The 11,279-nt window shown below is 41.6% G+C and overlaps 1 protein-coding gene across 6 annotated transcripts in view; it reads left to right on the top strand.

The window, feature by feature from the left end:
* The window catches only part of myo16 (myosin XVI), a 90,262-nt gene extending 79,986 nt beyond the window's left edge, over positions 1–10,276 (top strand). For 5 of the 6 annotated variants that reach the window (XM_031869592.1, XM_031869593.1, XM_031869591.1 and 2 more), the window contains one exon: positions 6,904–10,276. In XM_031869592.1, coding sequence (XP_031725452.1) covers positions 6,904–7,074 — 171 coding nt within the window. In that variant the 3' untranslated portion in view covers positions 7,075–10,276. Of the gene's footprint in view, positions 1–1,122; positions 1,235–6,903 lie in introns of all 6 variants that reach the window. The other variant, XR_004213520.1, reaches the window with a different exon arrangement.
* The last annotated feature ends 1,003 nt before the right edge of the window (positions 10,277–11,279 follow it).

Genomic DNA, 11,279 nt, shown 5'->3' with positions numbered 1-11,279 from the left:
GTGTGTGTGTGTGTGTGTGTGTGTGTGTGTGTGTGTGTGTGTGTGTGAGAGAGAGTGTGTCCACCGGCCCCGTCTCTTTTGTCAGCTGAACTATCTTTACGCTGGATGTATTTGTATGTATGGTTCCAGCTTATATAAGTACTATGTTGACTAGCAGTCATTACCATTTCTGCTGAGCTGTGGATAAAATCACAAAAAAATATAATCACAAAATCGGCACACAAAGTAAACACAAACACGGATCAATGAAAGCAACTGCAGTTGTTATATTCATGTACAGCCACCAAGCATCTGAATACGCTGCAAACATGTTCTTATGCTTCTAAAACATAAAAGATGTGGGAGAGACAACTTCAAACAATTTTAGAAATGTGGCTGCTGAGCACAGCCAACGCGACATAACATGTACTCTGCTGTTAATAAGATCGTGTCCACAGGCTGTGCAGTGAACCCGCAAACTCTAACAGGAAATTTGATTTATTTAAGACACCGGCTGTCATAACAACAATCGATCCACAGATGTTACCATTGCAGCCTTTACTCCACCACATTGGTTTCATCTGGAAGTCACATTATTGCAGGTTACATACAAGTTAAAATATCTCGCATAACGGCGTTCAGGATGTGAAGGCTCTGCTCAATATTCTGTGTCGCTGCATCCTGTATCCCAGAATGCAGCTGTTTCATCCTGTTCCAGAAAGTTTCACCACATGAAAACTGATTCAGATTCATCACAGACTGCTTCAGTCAATGATTGAGTATCACTGTCAGTGGTGCATGAAGCACAAGAATGAACAAAGCACATAGTGTCCCACTTTCACAGAAGCTAAGGACATTCGTAAGATACTGCCACTAGAGAGATGGAGGGCACACAATGTACCCACTTCACAATTCTCAGGTTGCCTAAACATTAGGGGTGAACTCAGCCGTTTGAGGCTGCCAAGAAAGTCTGAAGCACATTCGTGCTGCAAATTTAAAAGTCTAGTTTTCCAAGTTTTTACTCAGAATATGTGAGCTATTGGGCTGTATGGAAATGACTATGACTTCTTCTTTCTTTTCTCTCTCTCCCTTTTGATTCTAATGAGCTTGGCTGTTACTCTCACTCCCTCCTTTATCTTCCAGAGAGGTCATCTCAACTTTTCTCCGTTCGGTGCGGGGGCAGCCCTCTAAAACAGCGAGGAGGGGGGGGGGGCGGGGGGGTTCACTGGAAGCCCTGTTCACATGTAGGGATGTGGTGAGTGTATGCCATTCCTCGCCGATCTCCACCCTTAACAGCAGTGTTTTTCATAGACCCAGTGCGGGATCATGAAAGTAATGATCCTTATCGTGCACCAAAGAAGAGCCTCAGAAGTTTTGTCTGAGTTTTAATACCCGACCCTCTATTTCAGTATGAAGGAGTTACCCTCTTGTAGAATGGCTTTAAATAATGTTTAGTTTTGTCCCTCATGGACAACGGAGACTGTGGTCATCCTGCAATTATTGCAGTTACAATTGTTTCCAATAATAACCAATATTTAAAGGGACAGTTAACCCTAAATCAAAGATGCATATTTTTCCTCTTACCTGTAGTGCTATTTATCAATCTAGCTTGTTTTGGTGTGAGTGGTCTAGCGGAGGAGATAACAGATGTAGAGATGTCTGCGCTCTCTCTTATATAATGGGACTATATTCAGCTTGTGGTACGCACAAGTGCCAAAAAAATACATTTGAACAACTCAACAGCAATGTCTCCTTCCAGAAATCATGACCCAGTTACTCATGATACTCTACAGACGTTGTGAGCAGTTTCATGTTTCAACTATGGTTGAAAGAAAATAGTTCCCACGTGAAAGTCCCCGCAACGAGGAGGCCTCTACGGCGATCTAGCAACTCACACCAAAACAATCTAGATTGATGAATAGCAATACAGGTAAGAGGGGAAAATGTGTATTTTTGATTTTGGGGTGAACTGCTTCTTTAAGGCAGGAAAATTATTTGATAAAATTTTTTGGTTGCTTTAATCCAAAGATTCAAATCTTCTGAAAATGTGGGCCCTCGGAGGAAGAATCTTGAAAACCACTGCTTTGTTAGCTTCACCAGCTCTCCTTGTTTACTTTGCTGTTTGTCCTTTAAGCACTGGTCTGGAATCAGATTATCCATCTGCCCTTTCTTCTGTCTGGGGTGAAAAGTCTGATTCAACAATCTGTGACGCTGCTGCCCCCCCCCTTTTTTTTTAATCCCTCATTTCTGTAAGGAAACTGCCGCTGTTGGACTCTTTGCATCTGTATACCTGCTCATCATTATTCTTCTTTTCATTTCAGGCTACCTATATTGTTTATTGTTCAGTGAGACGCTTTTTAAACTGCTAAATTCAAAAAGATCTCTACGTCAGTTTATCTCTATGCAGTGATGCAGAGGGCCGTTGTGTGTGAGGATTGGGTGCACCTGATCAGTCAGCATATCCAAACAACTGTATAATTCTTTGAGATATTATTACATTGTCACTGATATTGAAATTGCACGAGACATATCGGGTATAGGATATGTGGATGATTCATCTGGTGATTACAAAGTCTTAAGTGTTGTTTCGTGTATTTAAACTCCAATGTACTATAACGCTGACAATAACTCTTCAGCTTGAATAGATTGATGCCTCCTTTCCTGTGGATTTCTATAAACATCTGTTTAGTGTTAAAGGGAGTAAATTACTCCCATGTTCTTTATTTCTTTTTATATATATATATATATATATATATATATATATATCTGCATTTGAGGCTGCAACATGACAGTCAGCATCTTACTTTAAGGTTGCAAATGCCTGAGGAAGAAAATGCAAGAAATAAGAGTTTGAAAATGCAGTGTATTGGAAATACGACAGGCGATCAGTGTTCTTTGCGGTCACTGGTGTGACTTCTTACTAAGCGTATAACCTCAGAAGTCACTCCAGATCTACTTCCTCATGTGTCTGACATCATCTCTGTGTCAGAACATGTCTGTAAAATAGTGGTTTCTTGCTGTTATCATTGCAACTTGTATCTTGATTCCTTACTTCAGTAATCTGGTGTGTTGTTGGGAACAGGTCCATTACCATGAGTTCATTCAGAAGATGGGAACAAGTCTGTGACCCAGAATGCCTTTCAATTAGCTGCATTCCAGACCGTGTTTATACAGGATTAGCAGATCTAATGGGATAAATGAAAAGGAAAGGATGAAGGAAGAAGAGGGGGATGGACAACTCCATTAGGAATGAATGGACTGGCTTGTTTTGGTTCCCGTAATCAGTAGTCTACGGCAGTCTAGACTAATCGTATATAGAATAGGCAGACTGTCTTCCAACTAAATGATTGGATTGTACAGCCATTAATATTCTTAGTAGTTTTTTTTCCCCTTCCGACAAAATCTAGGCAGAAGTAATGATTCTTAAAGTGGGAGGACTGCGCCACATGTTTGCTATTCAGAATAACAGCAGTAAGGATGACAAAGACGGAGCTTTGGTGTCTCCGCATGAGTCCCCCATGTTTGGCAAGGTTAAAGCATATTTGTGAATGAAGGATTCTCTGAAATCCCCACGTCACCTAACCCATCGTGAAATTTCCAGGAAAGAGCTCACACACAGGTTGTCGATGGTCATCGACATCTCTCCCTCTTAGCAGTCCCTCTTTTTTGCTTTTTACTTCTCCCATCAACAGTCTGGGTAAAAGGGTTCTAGAAATACACACTATTTAGTGAGGTCTCTGTTATAGCGTCTTTGAAAAAGATCTAGCGGTATTGATTTCCCTTGTCTTGATGTTGTAATGATTAAAGGTGTAGCTGTTTATTAGAGGCACCGATATATTGTAAATGATTTAAATTATCTGCAGAGTGCAGGGTGTATATGTGATGAACACACAGCATGAATGATCAATCATAAAACATACACGCATGTACTGTGTTTAGCAGTAGAATGTGTGGTTTTTCTGAGGAGAAGCTCAGAGGTTATTGTCACACTGCGGCCTCACGGCATTCCGTCTGTGAGTGACAGTTCGGAGTGACCACTAGACTTCCGACATTACCATATTATTAACATAACATTACCAAGCCATTAACGTGTTGGTTTGGATATGCGCTCCCTCTCCCGTGCTATTGTGAGCAAGGGCGTGGTTAAGATGTCAGAAGTATGAGGATGTTTCAGTGGAAAAATGGAGTCTACATGTTTTTTTCTGATTTTGGCTACTTAATTAATGAAATTGTTACAGCAATTTCATATTTTATATCACTCATATCAGTTCTGGTAGATGAGATCTTATTGGGGAGTACAAGTTAAAATGCAAGGGGCTGAATTGGTGGGGGTGCATGTTGTTTCAGGTACCGGTGGGACAAACAAATAAAATCCAAAGTCCAGTCTGAGTAACAGATTCCCCTTAGTTTGAATTAAAAGAAATGTCAATGCTGCATACACATACAATGAATCCCTTCTTTAAGGCAACACTAAAGGAAACCATGTCCATTAAGACATGGTTTTCCAAATTTGGTGTGGAAGAACTTGACTGGCCTTGACGAAAGCTTATACGGTTGCATGAGAGCTAATACCTGCAGCCAGGTTCCAGGAAGTTATCGCAGCATATTATCGCCCGAGGTTTGCCAATTTCAACAGCCACACATAACATTGCTGTTGGAGAGCCCACATACTTGCCATAAGAGAGAGGTTTAAGCATGAGGGTAAATGTGATCTCTAAATGCAGACACTCTGAAGATGAGTATTCAAATTATGTCTATATTTAGGCATCAATTCGGCAAACTATAAATCTGTTCAAATGTTCTTCTCTCAGAATTATTGGATTCTAATGTATCTGAAGTTGCAGCATTGTGTGTGTGTGTGTGTGTGTGTGTGTGTGTGTGTGTGTGTGTGTGTGTGTGTGTGTGTGTGTGTGTGTGTGTGTGTGTGTGTGTGTGTGTGTGTGTGTGTGTGTGTGTGTGTGTGTGTCCATGTACTGTCATGCATTGACGAAGGACAGGGTGTTCCTACTTGTCTACTGTTCCAGTAGCTGGTGTTCCTGGCTGGCGCCAGAGCAGAGAATAGCCTGGCAGGGAGGTGTAAATTATGGATTAGATCGCTGAGTATGGCGCTTGTGCAGGCAATCAATGTGTATGTGTGTGTTTCAGTGCATGTGCATATGGACACTCACAGGTATACAGTTGTCCAGATATGTGCATGTGACCCTGCCTATGTGTGCATGTCAAAGTGTGTGCAATGTGCATTTATTGGCCTGTGTGTGTACCGTGTGTGTACCATGTGTGTCTGTTGCTATGTGGCAATGTCCGTGTGAAATGCATCACTGTATGCTTGGCAATATGCAGAGAAAATGTTGCATTTTATGTACTGCAAACTTGAATTAGCTTACAGCTCCAACTCCAGCAGAGATACGAAGCGGAGGAGGGGTAGAGGCAAAAAACAAATTATAAGGGAAACTGAAATCACAGCCTAGAGTCAGGTTTTAATCAGTTTTCTGAGAATTTTGAAAGATAGTGATATATTTTCTAGAATAAATCCTATTAAAGGACTTTAATTAAAACTGCCTTTACACTACTAACAATGTATAGGATACAATACAATACAGCGTATTCCTCTGTGTCATAGAGCGTCCTTGTTGTCCAAAAACACATTGCACTGGAACACATGTTCCTTCATGATGAACATGAGCACTGTAGTTTACAGCAACAGCCTTCAGCTGTAATCACTCACCAGTGCAACAAATGTGTATTAATCCACGGCTGAAAATAGTCCGTGACAAATGTGCTGGTTACTCCTGTTTGCGTCACATTTATTGAAAACCACAGTACCCATGTGTTTTAGGAAAGTACTTAACCTTTTTTTATGAAGCAATAGATATTCATAAGCAGTTTTTTCAAGATTTACATCTTCAGTAGGAACCAATGGGCTCGGGGCTGAGTGCTATGGCAGAACAGGGAGGTCAGAAAAGCATTGTGAGACAGAACAACACATTTGTGCGTTTAGTGGTTTTCATTTCTTGACGGTAAGAATAATATAAAGTATAGTAATGCCAACCTTATCCTTTAGATCTCATCTCCCAGCATGAGGGAACAGTTATTTGCACTTTCACAGCCCATCAACTGCCCCCATTACAACCTCCGGTTCCTAATCTGGTCTTGATCGTTAGGGTTTGGTCCTGTTGTCGCCGGTATGACAGACTGAGGCAGATTGGAATTCCTGTCTGATTGATTTACATGGATGTTGACTGGCAGATGACTGATGATGTTGTTTACACAGAATGATAACCATGTGTGCACCTTTGGGCATTTGACCCGAGTGTCTCTGAGAAAGAACATGAGCCACTTGAGTTGCTCACTGCACAAAGGTCCCTTGTGTAATTCACAAGACCTTCTTTGAGGTGATTTATAGATGGTCCAAAGACAGAATATGGAAATGAGTCGCTGTCAGTCAGAGAAGGGGACCCCCCTCTCTGTTTCCCTCTGTATCAACTGTCTCATGAGATGGCTTGGTGACCACACCAGATTCAGCTCAGTGTTTGTTATTAGAATGATTCATGAGAAAACCTGTCCTACTTTGAGAGGAGAAGCCAGCCCAGTGATCGCTGCCTCTTTCAAGAAAATGGATCAGACAAAACTCTCCTATTTTTCTAGCTCTGTAGGTGGCCATCTCCGATTGAGACATGATGGTATTTCAAACATCTTCCTCCGCTTTAAGATGCTTTTGCAATGACAATGAGATACTTTTTTTTTTTCTTTATATAAAACTGCTGCTTGTCATTCACACTCCCCTCTCCCTACTTCCTCCAATCACAGCTTTGTCATTTCAGCTTTCTGTCATCTGCGTGTCAATCCATTCTGGAGAAAGCCATTATTTAGTGTGTGGTTTAATTGTAAACATGCTCTGTTTTTTTCCTCTGCTCTGCGCTCCAGGTGTTCCAGCGGTTGCGTCTATCCAACAGGGATGAGAGTGCCACTCTCGGGGAGCTCCTGCGATGGCGGCGAGCGCAGTGTGAGGGGCGGGGTGACTGGAAGCACCGCCCACCTCAGTCCCCGGCCCTGCCCCCCACGCTGCTCTGGACCAATAGGAAGGCCTCTCCGTGACAGAGGTCGTGTGATGCAGTCACATGTATTGGCCCTGCTCCTTTTTTTTTTTTTCCTTTTTTTTTTTATGTGGACCATGTAACCTCAATGCCCAGGGGCTAGGTCAAAGCTCCAACCCCCAAAGTGTGAGCCTCGTCCCTGGGCTGAAGGTCCTGCCTCCGCGCCTCTTGACCTCGACTGTGGAGGATTCCCCAACCTTTGCGATACAAGATCAGCACTCTGTAACACTGACGAGTGTCGTCCATGGAAGAAGAAAAAAATTCAGACACAGTAGAGGTCCATGAGGTGCTATTTTTGTGATCAAAGATGTTATTAACAAAAAGAGACAGAATATTATTTATTTTCAGTTCTTCTGAGACCACATGTATGATGTCCATCAATGGGAGGCTGATGTAGAGATCAGATCAGCAGTTTTCATAGTAGTCAGATATTAAATGGCCCTTTTAATCAGTCTGTATCATGTTGTTCTGCTAGAGTTCCACCCCAGAATATGGTGCTGATTATACTTGACGTGCTATCCTGTGATGTTCCCATGAATGCTTGTGCGTGCGCGCCACCGAGTCTCAGACCACTCTGAAGTTTACATGTCAACCAACACCTTCCTACACCAGTTTTTAGCATCAGTGGACTGGCTTGGATATGGGACCTTTTTCAGGTACAGCTCTCACTTAGCCTCTCATGTTTGGGCACTAAGTGCTACTGCGGCCCTGGCAACGAGCAACCAGGGGTCAGGGTAACCTCAGTAATATCCCATGGTGCACTTCTCTTCCCCATTGTTACTACCAGCCTTTGAGGAACAAAAACATTCAGCTAAAATGCAACCTACTGCGCTAACCTTTACTAGGAAACGGGGATCCAAAAAAAACCAATCCTGCTTAAGGTGTAAAGGTAAAGCCAAAATAACAACACTTCAGCTGACGGGTATACAGTTTATGTTGTGTACATGAAACTCTGTGCCAAAGTGACACAACTTGTGAAAGATATGTCTAGACTAACAAGTATAGTTATAAAATCAGATGTATACACGTAGTCCCCATATATTGACATGTGCAGACTGACATAAATGACCCAATCATAGCTGTTACTGCGATTCAGTGGTGATTCTGTTTCTAGATGGATCAGAAGGACATGAAAAAAAACAACCGTCTACACTCGGAAGACAACAACTTGACTCTCATCGTGTCTCATCGACACTTGAACAGTTTCATGTGTTCAGTGTTGTTCAGAAGATTGTGCAGAGCTCAGGAACTCGCGCACAGACGAACTCAACTATTGTACAGATTTCTCCACCTTGGCTGGGTCGGCACAGACTAACATCGCCTTCCAAGTCCTCCCTTCATCTGCTTTCCCTCCCTTAACCCGAACAAGCAGCCCCCCCCGACTTGGTCTTTGACCCCCACCCCGCCCCACCCCCCCTCCTAATGGATCAAACCGGCTCTACGGGTGTTTCCATGGTAACCGCTTTGTAAATAGTGACCGGTGTTGTACGTTCTAGCTTTTACTATTGCAGGAAAGCACAGAGATTGAATTAAAAGATGAGGAAGAGATAAGATAATACTGTCTATGATGGTGAAACTAAGGTTTAAGAATGTGTTGGGTTAGATGCAATGACTAAGGTAAAGAGAAGAGGTTTATTTTACAATGTGAATATCTTTTTGTTTTTTTCTCAGAATGATTGTCTATGGCTATGAAATTCTTTATACTCTATTCATTATTAGTATTAGTTTTGTTCCCTGTTGTTCTGTTCCTATGATGCAATGCAGATGTTTTCATTGTATATAGATGTTTTATTGCACAATGTTTCTGTGGTGTCGTGTTGACTTCTCAATGGGCTGGGTGTGTCTCAACAAGCCGTTTGATCTGCGAAGATCGGTTTGGATTGTTGACGCCACAAATTATCAATAGCTCTAATTGATTTGTCATTCCCACTGATCACCCACAATGTGTCTGATTGATTCAGCTGTACGAATTAGCAGCCCCGTCACAGGATCGATCTCGGCTGCTGTCAGTGCGCCACGGCGCACAAATATTCAAGAGGAATTGGAGAAGATCACTGATATTCACAAGAGATGGCAAATCAGCTGAGCTGTGTTTTTTTTGACTGACTGGCTGAATGTATAAATGCAAAGTTTTCTTTCACTGCCTGGAACCCTGTGTAACTTATTACTGGAACATGCGCCTGTATCTAAACGGTGTACCCGACTACTTTTTAATGTGATTATTGTCTTCAGAAGTTATGTATGCAGTTTGTTGTTTTTTTTAAAGCTAGTTAATAAGGATGCGGCATTTTTGATAAAGTATTGATTTGCTCCACGACTCACACCTTGTATGCTGCGATTGGGGTTGCATGAATAGTGCGGTACTGCAATGCAGAACTATGTCAAACATTTTCCTCATAGTGTGGTTCAGCTCATTCACACAGGGATTCGAACCAATGATCAAGCAAAACAGAAAGGAACCGATGATCAAGCTACTCAACCTTGCCAATGATTGGTCCTTCATTATGATCAGGGTTCTGGTTAGTCGTGTGCATTATGGATTTGTGTATTACCATGTTTACTGAAATCATGAAATGAGGAGATTAATTGTTTTTTTTATTGTCTTTTAAAGCATATCGGTGCTTTTTACCATGCACGACCACATGTTGGGCCTGGCCCTTTATAATGTGCTCATGCTGAAAACATCCAACAACAAAAAAGGCTGTCTAATGTGAAGAACTGCTTCTCCCTGCACTGTGAATCATTGCACTGTCCCCCGTCTCTCATCCATGCACTCTTTATCCATCCGCAACCACCTTTTACTGGACCGATCCGTGCACAGATCGGCTCCGTCATATACAATCCCCTGACGTAGCTCAGTCTGTTGTAAGCGTTGCCTAACTCTGGCAGCCAGATTACTGCCAGTCGCTGTTAGTCAGGCATCTAAAAATCTCTGCTCTGAGATCAGCTCTCTGGTGCTACAGCCAGTGCAGATTGGCCATCTTATTGTCCCTTATAGCAGCTAAACGTGGGGTATCTCACTATCTCTCATAGTGTTGTTTTTTTAATTGTAGTCTTTATTTTGTACATGACATACAGTATATTTTAACTGGCATACATATGTGTTTGTGGAAAGAAAAAAGATTATGTGATATTTCATCATTATGTTCCCAATGTTTTATAAGTACTGTACCTGTACAGCAATAAAGCACAATTGTGTCAATGCCAGTGTTAATGTTTGTGCGTGCACATATGAGAATAGTGCACGTCAATTCCAGGACTTGGATGCTTAAAGGTGTGAGTCTGTATGCTTTGTGTATAGAGTATTTCAGATCCTTTATCATTGGGTTTTACAAACTGTTTATCTTTATTCTTTACTCTTTATTATTCCGCTGCTTTTTTGTCCCTTAACTCCTTACAAATATTTCAAAGTAGAAACTTAATTAAAAATTCAGCTTAATTAGAGCATTATTGCTATTAATTTTATAATTCATAACTTTCCTACCATGGAAATATTCCATATTTAACTGGAAAAAGTCAGCATTCAAATAAATGGTACTTACAAAAAAAAAACCTTTTTCAACTCTTATGTACTCATTCATACTTCCAGCTAGAGACTTAATTTTAAAATGTTTCTCACATTTTATACATTCTGGGTTTCATTCAAGCCCATCTCATTGAAATTTTTCTAATATTCAACTTTCTTCGAAGCTTAGGAAAAGATGACCTCCGATTTTTACATTGGTGTGTATTGGATGGTACGTTCACGAAGAGCTTTTGCATCGACTCCCATAGAAACTGAAACCAGAAATATCTGGAGGAAAGCCGACACAGTTTTTCCGAGCCCACTCCCGTTCTCACATTTTTGACACCACAAACAAATTCTACATCAATGCGTTCAGCTGAATCTGTTCTCTCTCTCTCATAATATTTGGGTGATTGGACTCACGGTTCTTGACTGGAAGGCAGGGGTTTGAGGTGTGCCTAATCTTGATTTTTTTTTATTAAATGAACCGGAGTCACTCAATAGCATGGCAACCTTTGATTGCAGCTGAAGACACACAGCTGATTGAGACGATTCAATTAGTCCAGTTTGACTGACAAACAAACATACAAGACTTGTGACTAAGTGGATAGCAGGGCCGTCCTTCAATCAGAGGGTCGGCGGTTCAATCTCTGGCTCTGCTAGTCGCATGTCGATGTGTCCTTGAGCAAGACACCTAATCC

Source organism: Anarrhichthys ocellatus, unplaced genomic scaffold (assembly GCF_004355925.1).
Source record: "Anarrhichthys ocellatus isolate YVR2014 unplaced genomic scaffold, GSC_Weel_1.0 scaffold47, whole genome shotgun sequence".
In the NCBI taxonomy this organism is placed as follows: domain Eukaryota; kingdom Metazoa; phylum Chordata; class Actinopteri; order Perciformes; family Anarhichadidae; genus Anarrhichthys; species Anarrhichthys ocellatus.
The sequence above is the reverse complement of the archived record's forward strand: the minus strand, read 5'-3'. Positions and strand labels throughout refer to the sequence as shown.